We start from the raw sequence: 17,996 nt of genomic DNA, 5'->3' as shown, positions 1-17,996 counted from the left end.
ATGAGACAGGAAAAAGACATCAGCCCAGCACTCACCTACTACAAATCTAAAAATCAGCTGAGGCAAACAGCAAGTATCACCTGAAATGCACCAGAGGAACACTTCAAAGCAGCAACAGCAGGAAGACAGGCAGACAGGTACAGAGAGGGTAACCCACTCATCTGACAGATCTAGAGACTCAGATGTGGATATTCTAGGTCAGTGTGGCCTCTCACAGGGGATTCTATGCTATCATATTGAGCAAGATTGGGGAGGTATGGAGGACAGTTTAGGAAAACAAGCATTGCAAAGGAAAGTTAGTGCTTAAACAAAGACTAAACCAAAAAAAAAACCAGAACTGAGGGAAAGATGTCTGTCCTTCTGAAGCCAAACTGGTTGCTGGCAGCAAAACACACTCCAAGGACAAATAACAATATTGCTTGTCATCCTTAGGAAAGGTTGGAAGAAAATACATTCCTTCTACCAAATGAATATGATCACATGTAACAGCTAATAAAGAGAAGCCGATCTTTTTCATCCAAATTCATATATTGTAAGAAGAAAACCCAGGTGTAAGAACAGACAATTTCAACGGAGGCATTTTGCCACTGACCACCTTTTGCCCAGTTCCAGACAGGTTTTAGCAAGTTCTTGTCTGGTTCTCTGGGTCTGCCCAGGAAAGCCTCCTACAAGCCCTCATTTTCACAGCAACCATCAGCTGCAGTCTGCCAGGAACACTGATTTCATCATGTGGCTGCCTGGTACATAGCACTGAGAGCTGCTAGGAACAAAAGTCAAATACAATTTGTTCCTGCAATGCTCAGCTACAACTTTGTTTTGAAAATATTTAAGATCTACCCACATGCTTCTTTTCAGCCAGCTTGTTAGAAATACCTTTCTGGTAAGTAAGAGAATCCCACGTAGCTTCTTTAGAAAGCTTATTTGCATATTTTAAGATTAAATATGGAGCAAAGAATCTTGTTGGGCATGTGGAAAATGCACATGGGAACAGGAGTGCTCAGATCACCATCGAGGATTTTCATTTCTGGACTGAAAGTAATTTTAGACAAAGCAAACTACAAAGCTCACAACTTTTTAGTAGATTGTATCAGTCCATATCCTTTTACAACAACACCTTAAGGAAATCAGAGGGAAAAAAAGAAATATATTCCAGCTTCTCTATTCTCTAACAATTCAAACCAGCAGTGGCTCTTGGAAGGTCTAATACATTTATTTTTTAGATACAGATAGAAATTCACATATGGACTGACTCCAAGCAAAGTGAGCCATGAAAAACCACCTTTATTGTCAACACCACTCCAAGAAATCACACAACTCCAAAACTATGCCACCACCATTGGCTTCCCCTGACTGGGCATCCAACATCACTGTTCAGCTCAGCTTGATCAAAAAGAAAAAGCCTCATCTCATCTTCTCAGTTACATCTTCAGCAGTTTTACCACTGCAAGCTAGCAGCACAGACTCACATGGGAAAGGGAATAACTTGCTTATATATAAGACATTTAATGAACTAGGAATAGAGCACTGGGAATGACACATCACACTGCAGTAAATGCATTTTGTTGGCACATTTGTTTCTAATTTTGAAACCTCGGTAACAGTAACGACATTAGATGTTACCATTAAACTTCACCCTTTCCCATTAATGATCCACATATCAAGAATTGCAGAACTTAGCCTCAGCCACCCAAGACAATAACTGAATTTAGGTTCAGGCTTCAGAAAACAAGAATATTCGCACCAAGGGAGGTAAGGCAGAACAAATCAGTTATAATACGAATAAAACTGCACCTCTGTGATACTGCTAAAGTAGTTCCCTCTTCCTTCCTCACCAAAGGCAGAAGCAGCAGCTCAGCCTGTCCCACAGAACAACTCTTACCAAGCTGACTAGCACTGTCCAAAATATTTTGCTTTCATCTTGCACAGCTAGCTCTAGCTCACAACCATTGATCCTGGTAAGTTAGTGCTGCAATGCTCAATACTTCTACAAGTTAAAAATACTTGTGAAACTACTGATTTATGGTAAAAAAAAATTTCAGAGCAAACAAACCATCTTTCATACAGCTGAAAGTAAATCTAAAGAGAAAGCACACCATTCAACAGTCTTGTATGATAACAGGAACAGAAGGAAAAAAACCTCAACTAATCTGTTACCGACTTTCCTCATGAATACTTTGTTTTGGCAGATCTAATAGAACTGGAGCTAGTCCAGAAGAGAAAATAAATCTGCACCAAGAAAGAAGCTCCCAGTAGGATAACTCTGCTAGAAAGTGTTTCACTGGCTTGGGAGGCACACCTACACCATGGTACCAGAACAAGCAACTACCCACTACTATAGTATTCAGAGAGTACAGAGAAAGTACAATCAAGAGTAAATGACCTAAAGCTGAGAGTATCTTTTAAAGGTAACTCCCTAAACTGCCAGATCTGGCATAATACATACCCTCACAAGTTCTTCCTGGTTCACAGCAGAATCCCAGCGTCAACAACACACATAGCACCTTCCTATCAGAAGACTTTTAAGAGCCCTTGATCTGCCCTCCCCTGCCAGCACAGTACCTTCATGGCCTGCAGCAGAAAAACAATAGGGAAAGAAGAGCTACCCATAAAACAGCACTCACCTGACAGCCACATGCTCTCGATAATCCAGATCATAATTCTGGAGGGAGTCAGCACAGGAATCCCGCAAGACTCCCTGCTGCTGCAGGCGAGCCGGGCCCGTGAACTGGTGCACAGAGGCGTTGGGCTGCACGGTGGTGTGGTACGGAGGGGGGATGCTGTTGCTCGTCTCACTGCGGTAGTCACTGTCCCGGTCATCCACAGCACTGTCAGCATCTTCAAAGGCTAAGAGACAAAAGCAGTTTAAGGGCACAGCTCTCTCAAGTTGCGTTGCTGGGACAGTGGAGCCTGTTTAGTTTTGGAAGAATGACAAAAAAACTATTTCTGCTGTGGCTGTATCTCCATCTGGGAGCTGTCTATAACCTCCAGTTCTCTCAAGTGTGCAGTTCTCTCAATCTGCAGTGATCAGATCCACACCCTCCTTTCTCTCTTCCTGTTACAGGAATTTATTTTTCTTTATGCATTACTAATAAGCAGATTAAGATATCTTTATTTAAAATGAAAGAACCTCCCCCCCCCAAAAAAAACCAACCAAATCAAACCAAAACAAACAACAACAACAAATCATCAGCACTCAAAATTTCAGGTACTTTGCTGCTGCCAAAATGAACCTTTAGATATTGAAAAGAAAAAAACCCCACAAACCCAAAAACCACTTCTTTGTGGAAAGGAGCTCTTTCTGAACTATTCAACCTTTTAGCTGTAATACTGTCCTTTCTTCTCAGCACTCCTGACCAGAACTTTTTGCTTCTGGAATTTTTTTATGCATCTTCTTTTTTCTTTTATTTTCTTTTTTATTTTGAAGTATTAGTTTAACTTAAGAGAAATTAATGGAGAGTATCAGTAGGAAAATCAGAAGAACTGGGAGAGCAGTTCTGCTTATAAACAATTACACTACAAAGGGGAAAATTGCACATTTAACACATACAGGTCAATCAGCTTAAGCATACTACTTAGCACCAATAATAACCCTCATAAAGGAAAAAGCTCCTTTCCAGTGAGTCCCTTTCCTTGCAGAAACACTTCTGCTTGATAACCCTGCAGGAAAGGACAATACCAAGTTATAGTGAGGTAAGGTATCAAAAATATATAGCTGTGTATGGCTGTGCAGGATGCAAGATTATCTTTGCAAGCTTAGAGTGAAATACACACACCATAAGGCAGTGGAGTGCACCAATAACATGCTTGAAACAAAAGAAAATAAGGATCAGCCATTATTCATTCTCTCTGCCACCAAGTCTGTCTAAAAAGGATAATCAAATTAAAATCCTCCCTGGAAGGTTATCCAATGGTGTGTGTCCTACACACTCATTCATCATGAGGCTGAACAATAAAGTGAAAGGGCTCTTTACATGCCAGATCCTTCAAGAGCCCTGCATTTAAGTGCTGAAATTCCAAGCAGATGGAATGAAGCATCAGGGAACCCTTTTTTTCTTCCATAGGTGCTTCCCATACCTCTAGCTCAATTTCTATTCCTTTAATCTGAGGTACCATTTGTTCTTGGTGATCTTTTCAGTTCCTTCAAAACATAGTAAGATTAGAGTTCTAAAGTGTATGGAAGAAAAGAACAGCAGCAGTAAACAGCTGCAAGATATGGGCTGCTTGAAAAAGCCTTGCTCTACACTCTTAAGTGGAACCAATTCAATTTAATTGTCCACAGCGAAAATGGAGTTAAGCCTCCTGCTTTTTAGTAGTTTAAGTGCTGCAAGGTTCTTGTCAGTCTCTAGTCAATTGAATAGAAATGAATAGCAATCACATGCTGCAGTACTCAGCTTTATTAAAAGCACAGTGTCCATCAATTTTACCACAGTTCAATGCTTAGGAAAAATATTCAGAATTTACTACACAAAAATTATTTCATATGCCAAACCCCACTGAGGAGCACCAAACTTCCAGCCTGTGGAGCAAGGTCTGATCTATTTGTCAATCACAAGGTTCACACTGACTTCACAAGAACAAGCTATTACTCAGCTGAGCAATGTCAGTGTTATTGCTCAACACTTGAGCCACTGCCATCTAATGAACAATAATTACTTCTACTGGGACAGAAAACACACTGATCCAAAGAGTCTTTTAATGCCTCACTTTGCTGCTCAACTAATTTCTTCATCCCATCAGATGTAACTGTCATTTAAGGTAAAGCCTAAGTAAGTCTGGTATGATGGAAAGTTCTTTAGCTGTGGCTCCATAATCATCAGATCACTTGTACAGGCTTAGGGCAGCCTAACTGAAATACAGGTTTAGGATCTAGTAAAAATTACTTGACCAACAGCTCCAGGGATAAACAATTTAGCTAATCTCAAATGTATAACAAAAATTACAAATCAGTAGTACAATTACCTGGGTGAAAAAATCTGAATCCAGTGACTCACTAATAATGAGAGTGCAAAGACTTACACAGTTATGCTTATAAGAAAACAGAACACTGCTTCTATGGATCAGCTATCCTGACCAGCTGACAGGCCAGAGAACTCCAAAATTAATCAAGACTGTTGCAGAAGCACTGTCTGGAGTTGTTAACCAGTCATTACATCTCACTTCTGCACTATCAAAGATTTCCCACATAAACCACAGTATCTCTAAGCAACATCCAAAAATAGCTGATTAGTGTAAATGTTAATCAAACATTTAGAAAATATACATTTATAAAAGCTGACACCAGAATTTCTCAGAGTTCTCACTAATTTTTAGCAGGAGGAAGTCTTTTTGAGGTCACAACACAAAATGCCTCCCTGAGGCATGTTTAATGGATGCAAGGCTCCGTGAGGCAGGAACATGTTTTTTCTCTCATGTATGCCCCATGAACTTAACAGCATCCGCAAATGTTAATACCAGACAGAAATCCTCAACTGACTCATAAATAAGAGCCAACTCAAAAAACTCCTAGTCATGCTGAACTGCAAGTACCTTATGAGCAATCTCACTTTATTTTAAACAGAAGTGTTCTCAAATGAAGACATTGCTCAGCCTGATCAAAACTTGGCCCATATGTGGCTTACAGCACACATTTCCTTTGAAAGAAAGCATTTTCTGAAATGCCAACATATAGTGATGATCCCATTCATTAACATATTTGACACTTAAATTTTAATTAAGAGACTGACAAGAACTTGCAGAAGTGGCTTTGAGAATGCAGCGCCCCTTCAAATGGAGGCATTACAGCCCATGTTTCAGCAAAATATGCCTCACAATACACATCGTGGAATAAATTCAAGTAGTGTTTTCTTCAAACCAGTGATAAAACAAGTCTTCTACAAGCAAAGTTGGAGCTTAGCCTCAGTCTCGGGAGATCAGTTAAACTGGTAACAAGACACATAAAAATAAACATAAAAAGACAGTAATTTTTTACCCCAGTTTGAAAAATTTCACATATACCCAAGAGCTGTCAAGGGATGAAAGCTGTTTCTTTGTCATTGGACCCACTGCCCAGAGAGCTGTGGGTAAGGCTAAAGGGCAGGGCAGAAGCATGCTGTTCGTGTTTCATTATTGAATATTCATGCATATAGGCAGCAAAAGAAGAAAACCCATTGGGGCAGTCACATCAGACAGTAGGATTTCACAGAGCGGGGAAAATCAAGGAAGGAGATACCTTCTGTGACTGCTATTCCTCCCCCTAACTCCCACCCCCAGAAGTTATAATGACTGCTGCAGGGTAGAACACACATAATTTTTAATATTTTGACCTCAAAACCACTTTAACAGTCCTGCTATGCCAGCTCAACTAGTCCCCTTTAGCCTCTGGCAGCTTTCTTTAAACCAAACCTCAGGACAGGAAGGAAAACTAGCAGCAGTATTATTACAGGTGGCTGGAAGAATGCACTTGAGGTGGTTTTGCTGGTTTAAGGTCCCAAGGCACAGCAGGAGCTCCTCTCAAAAGGTTGTATTCAGTTGAAATTGCCTCCCACTTCTCTAGCACAGTGTGTCATCAGCCCCCTGGGAGTTGACATCCAGTCCCCCAAACTTAGTTATCCTCGAGAAACTTGAAAAAAATCTTGGACAAAAGCAAAACCCCCATAAGTTCTCCAAAACAAGCACTGAGCTTTTCATAGCTTTTGTCTGTTTTAATAATGATAGAAGAAAATAAAGTGTACTATCCAAAGGAGTAACTTTGAGGTCAGCAAAAATCTCTGCCAGCTCCACACCAAGGGTCTTGCAATTAATTCACCTTCCCCACTCGTTATCCATTTAAACTTCTTTTCATCATAGTTGCCAACAGCTTCTTTCATTAAGTCTCCAATCCCACTGCACCATCATGTACTGAATCACTGGTCACTTCTGACAAGTACACCTTATAAAATCCTATAACCAAAATGCACACTAGCTTAAAGAGGACCACTGTAGTAAGAAGGAAAGAAAAAAATCTCAAAAGTACACAAGGATGTTTTCTGTATCTTTATATGCTAAAACAGCCTAGGCTTTGAGAAATGATTTGAATACAACTTTGTAGGTCATTAGTTCATTGTATTGCCCTCACAGTTTAAAAATACATTAGAAATTTGCATATTTTTAAAGACAGCAAGTTTGCAATACTAAGTCTTCAGTTTAAGCGCTTTCATAATCCTGTTTTTCTCACTTGAAAGTACTCTGCTGCTGAAACACTCAACAGCCAAGAAAAGAACTGACAGGCTGAAGTGCAAAGACTCCCTTGAACATCCACCCTACTCCTTCAAGTCTTTCCCTTTCCTAAAATGAAACTAGGTCAGCAGTACAAGATGTCTCTTTCCTAGAGCACCCTCTGCCCAACTGACAAGGGTCTGGACTACTTCGGATCATTCCTCTTGCATGAAGCTCTCACTGGAAAAAGTCTTCCAGCTACCAACAAGCTGTTTCTGCTGTTTCCTTCTCAACTGCTGTTTAAGCATTACAGTTAGAAGTGTGTTCTTCATCATGTTGTCAAGCTAGTGGAGTTCACTTGGAAACACCAGTAACACTGGCCCAAGCCTAACTGTAAGGATGCTCAATTGTTTCAAAGAAGACAGCACAGCAAGGAAGAAGGAAAGAGAGGGAAGGAGGCAGCCTCATGAACACAAGTACCTTTAAAGCAAAATCACCACACATTGAGTCTCCAGATAAACAGGAGAAATAAACATACACAGCCCTCCTAGACCTCTCACTGACTAATGCTTAAACACCTCATTTCCCTCCCAAATACCCAAAAATGGAAAATAAAGCTGTTTTGGACACTTAGTCTTGCTTTCAGCAGTGTAAAAAAGTCAATTAGTTACCTCTCAGTTATCCTACCACACCTCTAAGAATAAACAATTGAGACATCCAACACTAACAACACAAGGGAGTTGGTCGACACTGCCAATGCACAACGAACTTAGGTTTGATCAAAGACAGGAGAACAAGGAGAGCAAAAAATGTTGTGGGAGAAGAAACAGGGAAGTCACTAGTGGAAGACTTCTAAAATGCAGAACAGGTCCACATAATGAAATGCACAGTAACATTAGCTGGATATTAGTCTCTGAAGCAGTAAGAGCATCCTCTCCAAATTCCATTATGCCAAAAATGGAAAAGCACGAGGCAGAATCTCCATCCTGCTAGATGCAGCCACAGTGATATTTCTTTGCATGCTCCCCTAAGCAACATTCTCATTCTTGTCTTGCACACATGGAACAAACACCTTTGTTTTAAGACTGATGGATCAACCCTCGTATGTTCCACATACTGTAGAAGCCATACATTGTGTCTGGAGCAGAAGCCTTGCTTGTTGGCATCTGTAGCACTTTGAGAAAGGAAAGCTTCTTTCAGGCACATTTTCTAGGAAAAAACCAAAAATTTTGCCGAAACCAGAAGTTACCATGCCAGTCTCCAGGTGTGGCATCAGCTTTACAGATCAGAGACAGTTGCAGTACCTGAGTTTTTCCTGTCCAAAACAGGTCAGCACTAGTGATATCAAAGCCCTGCCACTTTTGCCACAATACTGTCTCACTGAGGTTGAACATAACACGATACCTACGACCCCACTGGTGTGCAACACTCATTTCTTCTTTCAGATCTACTCCTATTTGAAGTATTTGAAATATATTCCCACCATATCTTAGTCAGACAATGACCACAGATTGCCTTGTGGTTTTCCATTACTTCAAACACTTTGGGCTTATATAGGTATGACGACCAACACAAAAGACACACACGAGCAAAAGACTACAATCACCTTTACAGGAAAAGAATAATAGTCCAGTTCCACCATCATGTCCTCAAATTCCAGTAGAAGGCACAAGCAACTCATTTAAAACATGAGCAAAACAAAGCCAAAAAGTGAAGAAATGAACAGCCATTCATCCACACAAATATGAAGACTAAGTGAAAGTAAAAAAAAAATACAACAGAACAGATATTCTATATGCATGAATATTTCCACTTTTCCTTGTACTGGAGCATGCTGCATCACTATACGATCAGAAAGCTTGCAAGAAATCAAACTGTTACGTACTCAGCTGCTCTCCCCATCCGAAATAACTCCAGTTGCCTGCATGTAACACAAATGGCAGAAAAAAATAGGAATGGAAAAAGAAAGCTTAGAAAAAACAAACCACAAGCATGCTTTTCAAGTATTTTAAAATGCCTTATAGATTGTGAGCTTGAAAATGTAAGGGATTTTTTTCTTTATAAACACAACATTAAGTTTATTTTGGAGCTTACTCCTCATGTCCAGCTTATTTTTAAGACATTCTGAAAACTAAGATCATTATAAATTCTTGGAATTGACAAGCAATCATGCATTTATTAACACAAGTAGACAAAATACTTATCAGTCAACCTAGCAAAGGCAGTTAAACACCGTTATTCTCTAGTATATGCCAATGTCTCAGAAACTAGAGTCCAGTTCAGAGCAGTATTTGATTCCAGGCTAAATTCTGCAAATCTAGTGGCAAAAGTCACTTCACATTTCATTTCCAGTTCTATCCCCTTTCCAGAACAAAGTTAGCCCAGTGGTGAGAGCATCACTTTAATAATAACAGCATGAAAAACTGTGTGCATGTAAACAATGTGAAGTGAAGAGTACTTTGTTAGGCAGATACACACACTGGTGAAAAGCTTGAGGGCTCTCATGACATTCTAAGGCAAACACCCATGAAGTTAATTCTGCAACAGTAAGCAAACCTTTCCATGTTAAAATTGAAGGTGAAAACAAATTCATGTTAAAGCTGCTCAGCAAGTTTATAAGACTTTAAAGTTTATACTTATCAATACCCATGTTGTCACCCCAAGGTGATACATAGTACCATGGAGGCAACAGACCAGTACATACAATCCTCAAAGCACTTCAGCAAAGCACACAACTAGCAACTCTCCAAAAAATGCTTCTGAACCACCATTTTTCGAAGACAGTGTAAAAAACACTTTAAAAAGTAACATTTACAGGAGTGTTGAGGCATCAAGTGCAGAAGACAATACACAAATTCATCACATGCAGACAGAGAACAAGCAAGAGCTTCCTGTTCTGGCTACCATCTCTAGCTACCAGCCAGGCACACAGATGCATCAGAGCTCAACCAGATTGCTCCTTTCTCTTCAGGAACAAAAGATCTACAAAGCATCAGTCCCTCAGATACACATCAGTACTTCAAGGTCCCTGGACTAGGCTCTGACAAACACATGTGGTGCTTTGCAAAGGCACAGGCATTGCTCAGGTTCAAGTGGCACTTTTATATCTTGTAGAATTTCAAACATAGGTCATTACTTTCTGGTTCCTATAGTGGTAGTTAGAGGGGAAAAAAAAACCCCACATGTATGTTTGCTTTGGTCATTAAAGGAAGCACCTAAGTGGAACTATTGAAAGACAATTTTTATATTTAATTTAGAAAGAACCACTGGTACAATGCTGAACACATGCAGTCACCATACTGTATAAAAAAGGTTTATTCCTCTCCTGAGTTCTGAATTTAACAAGAGAGGAAAACTGAAGTCCATCAAGTTAAGCACCAACAATTTACAGCCTGAGACAAAACAGATGCCACTCAGCAGCAAGAGTGACAATGCACCTCTGCCAGGTGTGCTGGCAAGATGAAAATATATCCAAATGCATCAGAAACCTGCCAGGATCCACCCAGCACTGTTTGTATGACCCTGCCCAAGGGCTATCACCTCAGGCTTGTTTTTCACAACCACAAAAAACCTAACTACCAGGTTTTACAGAGGTGTGAGTGTTACTTCAAGGGGGAAGGAGAGGAAAAAGAACACACAAACAAGCTGGCAAAGACGACAAAAATAAAAGACCTAGCAAAGAAATGAAAAGGGGAGACAACCAGGAGAAAAGACATGGAAACCAGAGGCAGGAAGAGCAGAGACAGTATAGAGGGACATAGGAAAAGGACTGAGGAAAAAGAGTGAGATGTTGACAGAGCTCTGCACTAAGCTTTCATTTGCTGTAACCAAGAGTTGCCAATAAACACCATTTCCTATTAATGTAGAAGTTGTACAACAGCTTATGTGTACCTCATTCCTGAAAAATCTCAAGACACTAACACAAATAGCAACTCCAGCACATCCTTCCATTATCTGATACATCTGTATCTCAAGTGAACAGTAAGAGGCAAAGGAAGGAATGTTCAAATATTTGCAGCTTATATTACTATCAAAGATCCAGAAAAACTCTGTAGTGACACGGCATTATTGCAGTCAGGCTACATGCTAGTGAAATGTATTTAATTATTCACAAATGAATAAAACCCCAGTAAAACCCCAGAGCAACTGGAGAAGAAACACCAGAAGATAACTATAAATTGCCAAAGCTGGTACAGAAAAACAAAAAAGCAGATCAGAAAAACCCCAGAGGAAATGGAGCTTATCTGTCCTCCAGGTTTCACAAAGATAAAAATCCCAGACTGCCAACCTCTGCACAAACCACTAAACTCAATCTACATGGAGAGAATGAGTGACCTCTGAAACCAGCTGAGAATGTTCCTAACCACTATTTCCTTGACAGAAAATGGCCTGATGGTTGGCATAACACTCCTCATCATTTCAAACTGCAAGAAGGAGAAAACCACCAAATGCTAAGACAACCCTCATGGATATGAGGTCTGTCCTTGGAGGAGAAGCATTAAAACCTCCCACAGATAAAAGAGTCCTCAAACTGACAGTGATGACCTTGAGCCAGCTACTTACCTGTCCACCTCATTGCCACCAAGTTCCTTATGAACAGCATGAAAATCCCACAGACACTCCATGCCTAAGGCAAATGGCAGTCAATGCCAAGCAGGGCAGGGCAAGGAGAGGAGCAGCTGCCCTTAGACAGAAACTCCTTATCCTGCACATTTTCTCACACTAAGCTGGGTTTGGCTGACCAGGGTATGCTACAGCTATAGATTGGAGAAAGCAATGCTGCAGGAGCAAAGAGAAAGAGACGCAGTAACAGAGAATAAGGGATTTTCAGCCAGAAGCTCAAAACTCTGCTTTTGTTTGTTTTTACTAACACCCACTTCACTTTAGTGTCTAACATTTTGGAAAAAATATGAATTTATTAAAGATTCTACACATATGCTGCTTCATTTAAGATTCAGGAGCTAGCAGTATATATCTCAGTCCTTCGGCATAATCGCTGAAGACCTGGGCTGACAGTCTTGATATTTTGAAGGTTAATGAAAACAGAATTTCTTTTTAGCCTTTTCAAGTTGTTTTTCTACTCCATAAAAGTAACATGCATAACCATGATTCGTTAAGAAAAATTCCCTTCCAGATCACCTCTGGGAAGAAATTTAAACCTGTACAAATTCAAAGTAAAAACATGAGGTCCAGACAGGTAGAAGATGGAAAGTTGTAATTGCAAAACCATACAACAGCAACAATGGAATACATGATACAGACAAGTCAGACTAGTCACTCCATGTGTTCTTAAATACCAACAGTGTGTGTCTTGGTTATCACATTATTTTGTATTTGTAAGTTTCAGTACTCAAAAAATGAGGTTTCATATAAACCTCCAATTAAGGACTAAGCAATGCCAGCAGCCTGGTGTCTTGGAAGCTAAACCATTTTTGTCATTAACACATTTTATAAAGCACATCTAAGTTCCCACTGTTGGCTGAATATAACATATGCTTGTTCTATGCCTCAGTTATGCAACTATTCAAGGAGGAGCTCCTCCTCCCCACTTCACACTGTCAAGCCTGGATCAGCAGGGACACTGTAAAAAAAGCAGAATATTCCAAGTTTTTAATGCTATCTAATTTGTCTGTGTGCCATTTTGTTCCATTTCTGTTTACAAGCCTCTGACACTGGCTGGGACCTACCATCCCTGTCAGAACATTATCATTTGCTGCTGACCACTGCTCATAGTCACTCTGGGGAATTATTTAATCCTCCTGTTGCACCCCATGCTTAGCACAAATGGAAATCATCTAAGTAAGTTTACAAAAGCAAACTAAACTCCAGATAGTATGTATGGTTCTGATAAAGTACCATTTGCAGAATGTTCTTGTCAGTCCTTTTTTTCCTATGATTAAGCAATCTCCTTTTCCCATGGCTAATACCCTCAGCAAAATGTGAACAGATCTCAGATTCCATAAATACCCACATTCTTCCGGTGTTCAATGTACTTCCCAAAACTAAACAGGTGGTATTTTAGTGGAGTAAGTTTCTAAAATAGAAAACATACATTGAATAGCTTTTTAGAAGGAAGTCAAGTTTTCAGCAAGCATGATGCCAAAGAAGGTTTCATAACAAGTACCACCATTTCCAGCTCAGTTTTGGAACACTCCAGATGAGGACTAAGGCCTCTGCATAAAAGGAGATGAGAAAGCACAAAAGGCAAATAAGCTAAAAGGATCTGACAGACACATGGACAGGTACTGCAGTGTGACACTGAAGTGCTCTCCTTGCTCCCCAGATCACCACATTCAGCTTATGATTAAATTTTTGAGATTTTTATTTACCTAAACAAAATGGCCCTTCTGGCCACCTTTACTTTGGCTAAAAAAAAATCAGAGATCTGAGAATTTAAGCAGGGATTGAATCCCCATCAAATCATCAAGTGTACCCACTAAGTTATTACAAACTTGTGCAAGTCATCAGTAACCATAGTAAAATGGCTCCAGTAGAGTGCCACCTAATTTTATCTTCAATGGAAAATTATAACATTTCAACCACTTTATTGATGCCTAACACAGCTGTCTTACAAATTTCCAGGCTACCAAGTCACACAAATTATTTGGCTAAGAGATTTAAACACAGAAAGAAGATTTATATATCCCTTCCTGAGATATAATTTTAGACTACAGTTGGTCCCCTAACATGACATATATGCATAATAGCAAAGAGGAATATAATGTCCTACACCAGCTGAGATGAAAGATTGGGTGCCTTTTTTCCTTCTGATTTTTAACCTTGTACTTTAAATACAAGCCTCATTGCTGGAGGACACATATTTATGGCTTGTGCATAAAGTTGCAGAATCATTTTTCTATCAGTTTAAAATCTTAAAAAAATTAAAAAGTTTGTATTTCACTGTCATAACAAAATTCAAATTCATTTGCTCCTACTGCTATGATATTAAATGATGACTAATGAAGTTTAAAGTCCTTAAGAAAACCACAATAGAAAAAAAAAAATAGCAGCTTTCATGAAGAGCACTAGACAAATTATGAAAGCTAGAGTGTTTAAATGAACATTTGCTTTGTCTGATCACTGCTTATAGAGACACTTGTCAGTACTGGCAGTGCTCAGCATTTCAGTAAAAACTTTACATTTGGGGTTTATTTAAAAGTAAAAGCTTTATTTCCTTGTCACCACCTTTCAGAATGCAGCCCATACTCTAGGAAAACAACAATTAAAAACCATGTTTAGAGGATCAGCAGCAAAATCAAAGCCCTAGAGTTCTCTAGAGTTCAGCAGTACATGAAACTTTGTTACTGTATAATCTTCCAATATAGCCAGTAGTCTTATTTTTAAATTCCATATGCAGAGTACTCTTCCTTAGACGTATCCAGTCCTGAAGTAGCAGCTTTATCCTAAAATTGCAGGAAGATTAAACTTTTAGAGTAAAACCTTGAATCTGCATTCCTTTCAGCAGATGTGTCATGCCTTCAGCCAGCCCAGACAGTGAGTGCCACAAAGCCACAAGAAAACAAGTATCCCAGAGGGGATTTATCCTAAACTAAGAGAAACAGGAGCTGCCAGTCACCCAGAAGCAGAGAGGCTAAGGATCTAGCTTTCCCAGCCCATCAGTAAACTACCACAAAAAAGCTCATACAATAGTTCCCCTTGTATGGACTAAAGCAGTTTTCCCTTGGCCTAGCTTAAATCAATAAATAAATAAATAAAGGCATTCATGTGTGCTGTTTTGAATTACACTTACACTGAACAGTCTTTTGAGTTGTAACTGCACTGTAGCCAGAAGTCCTATTCTTACTAAAGCACAGCTATACAATGACTGCAGCACTACAATGACTGCAGATCAATGTCACCTACCCTTGAGAAGGGTATAATAATCACTGATTTCTTCCTTACCTTTCCCAAACTAGTGCAGACTAGAGATGTTGTAGGTGGCTGCTGACCTCTGTTGTTTAAGTGCAGAATAAGGCTAATAACCAGAAAAAACCCAGCAAGAATCTTGATGCATAGCACAGAGCTTTTCAGCAAGGAGGGCAGTGTCAGCTCCCAGCATTCTCAAGACAACAACACTGCCTGACCCTCACTACCGCAGATCATGGACCTCTATGAACAATTAGGAGTGGCATGTTCTGGCCTTTTTAAGTGTTTTGATGCTGCCTGCCCTTGAGAGACTGGTAGAGCAGATCACTTTTTTTATATACTATTACCAAAGAAGAAAAGAAGCAAATTCTCTTGCCATTTGTTGCCTCAGGGTCAGCTCACCCCACAGGAGAGCCTGATACCCCCAACCCAGTGGTACATTACTGGCAACAGAAAATAGTACATCCACAGTACAGCACAAATACAAAATCAGTGTTTGGGGGCTTGCTGGGGAGTAAGGGGAAGGGAAAGTAATCATCTGGCTGTTAAGCAGACAAAGTTCCTCATCAGTGCCATGTAAAGCATCATCATCTCAGCATTAGACTCAGTCATTTCAGGGGAATGAACAAGCCTTCCCAATGTACCAGTGGATTTTGAGTTCCCAAAAAGGAAACTAGTGAGCATCAGGAATGAAACCCCTCAAAGTCAGCCTTTCTGGTACCTTTCAAATAGTAGTGCATGCATAAGTATTAGAAGAATTTTGCAAAATCTGATTTCTTCAAATCAGTGGCAAAGAAGGGTCACCAAAACAAATTGATTTGGCATCAAATGACATCCATTCCTATAATGTGTATAAAACATTTTGCCAGATTTTAAGTAGATAAAAAGCTGCTTATGTACCTAAAACAACTGTAGAATTTTTTTTCCTGCATGCATGTGCACACACACGTTCCAAAGAGCATTACGAGATGTAATCTTGTGTTTTTCTCTCTTGTCTTATGGCAGACCAAGCACAGGCTCGCTTTGGTTCTTCCTACTGGTAAAACAGTATATGAAAAGCCATTGCTTCTTTTGTTGCCAGTACCAACCTACATCCAGAGGCAAGCAAAAAATTTTCCTTCTGATAAAAAAGCAGCACAACAAAGCTAACAATAAAACACACACACAAAAAAAAATAAATTACACACACACAAAAAAAAAAATCAAAACAAAAAAAAAAAAAGGAGACCAAAACAAAGAAACAAATGAAGAAACAAAAAATACCCAAACCAACCAACCAACAACTAAACAAAACAAGTTAACACCCACCACACCCTTGATAACCAATGATTTCACAGAGCAAAAGACTAAAGGAAATGGAACAAAAACACTGAAGCAGAAAAGGGATAATAGGGCATTTTCAGAAAGATTATCAGTCAATGCTAAGAGGACAGACATAACTGGTTGATTCAGTGGCACTCAGGTTATCTTTCTTGCCAATCATACTGAACAAACATGCCCTCTTCCAGATTTGTAAACCCCCTGACAAATGGTGTAGGGCAGTATTTACAGCAGTTGATATTAACCAAGCTGATATCTGCCAAACCAATTCTGCAAAGATGCAGAGTATCCTTCTCATCCCAGTTTGCACTGTAACTGATCCAAGCTGGAGCTGCATTTAAAATACTCAGTGTGACTCACTTGTGAATTATAATGGGCTTCTATGTGTCCAGAAATTATTTTGAGCATACAAGAAAACATATCTGTAACTCCTCACAGTAAATAACTTAGAGCTTATTGACTCAATGCCAAAGTAATCAAATAATATGCTTTCAATCTGTATAATTTAAAGTGCATTCATTTCCAGACAACAAAACCTTGCTTTCTCTACAATTTACATTTAATTTCAGGCTGTGGGTAAAAGCCAATATGGAGATGCTGCAGTTTTGTAACAATGACATATCAAAACATTAATAATTATGACTACATTTAATAGAAAGGCAAATAAAACTGGACCTATGGACACTTGAGTGCTTTGCTTATTGCTTGAAATCACTGAAAGTTAAATCAACTGGAAACATGTGATCTTTCTGGGGCAGGAGGAATATACAGGGAAGCACAGCAGTTGGAAGTTAAAAATGAAATGGTTAATTATAATGAAAGAAAGAGGCAGGAAGTGCCAAAATCAGCAAGGCTTAGAAAGACTGTGTATGCAACCTGCCTCATTCAAGAATAGGTAGGAAGCCCAAATCCCACATTACCTCAGCAATTATGGGTCAGAGTCTTCTAAGAACAAAACAGCATTTGAGGCTGTGAAAGGGGGCCTGAAAGCTAAATAATCTCTGGAAAAATTATAGCTCCCAGTGTGGGCTGAGATTTCCCATGGCATCACGCCAAGGCAGCAGCCCATACATGCCCAGGGACAAAAACCCACCCTCAGATCAGAGTCTGGCTTTCAGATGGGGCCACCTCTCTTCTCTCACACCCTGCTTCATCCTTCTCCCCCTCCTTTACTCAGGAGAAATAATACAATAAGCTGCATCCCTGCAGGAAGTGGGATACCACCAGAAGAAAAGCTGGTTTGGAAAAGGTAAAAGATGTGTGGAAAGTACAGATGAAAAAGAGGGCAGAAGTGCAATCTAATTTTAACATGCAAGAACATGTATTTTCTTAATTAATGAACCTGATCCAGCCTGCTGGAGTAGGATAGCTGCAACAAGGATATCAAAATGGTCTTCTGAGAGCTGCTGGAGTGGCTAAGCAGGGAACAAGTGGCACATGCAGTTATGTAAAATTATTTTTTTTAAGTGCAAGCTACATGAAATGTCTTCCATAACTTTTGATTTATAGTGCATCAGGTTTTAAGATAATTTTGTATTTTTTGAAGGACTGGGAAAACATTCTCGTGGAGTAAAACCTTCTCACACCAAGCATGTTTTTTTCCTCCTTCTAAATAAATAGTCTGCTGTCCAGCAGAC

General features: G+C 39.6%; 1 protein-coding gene across 4 annotated transcripts in view; it reads right to left on the bottom strand.

Annotated features, from left to right (window-relative positions):
* Positions 1–17,996, bottom strand: part of UNC13B (unc-13 homolog B) — a 207,168-nt gene that overhangs the window by 140,916 nt on the left and 48,256 nt on the right. For all 4 annotated transcript variants that reach the window (XM_015653377.3, XM_033520414.1, XM_015653378.3 and 1 more), the window contains exon 8: positions 2,622–2,844. In XM_015653377.3, the coding sequence (XP_015508863.1) occupies positions 2,622–2,844 (223 nt within the window). The remainder of the gene's footprint in view (positions 1–2,621; positions 2,845–17,996) is intronic.

This window comes from Parus major, chromosome Z, assembly GCF_001522545.3.
Source record: "Parus major isolate Abel chromosome Z, Parus_major1.1, whole genome shotgun sequence".
In the NCBI taxonomy this organism is placed as follows: Eukaryota; Metazoa; Chordata; class Aves; order Passeriformes; family Paridae; genus Parus; species Parus major.
This window is presented reverse-complemented; position numbering and strand designations above follow the sequence as displayed.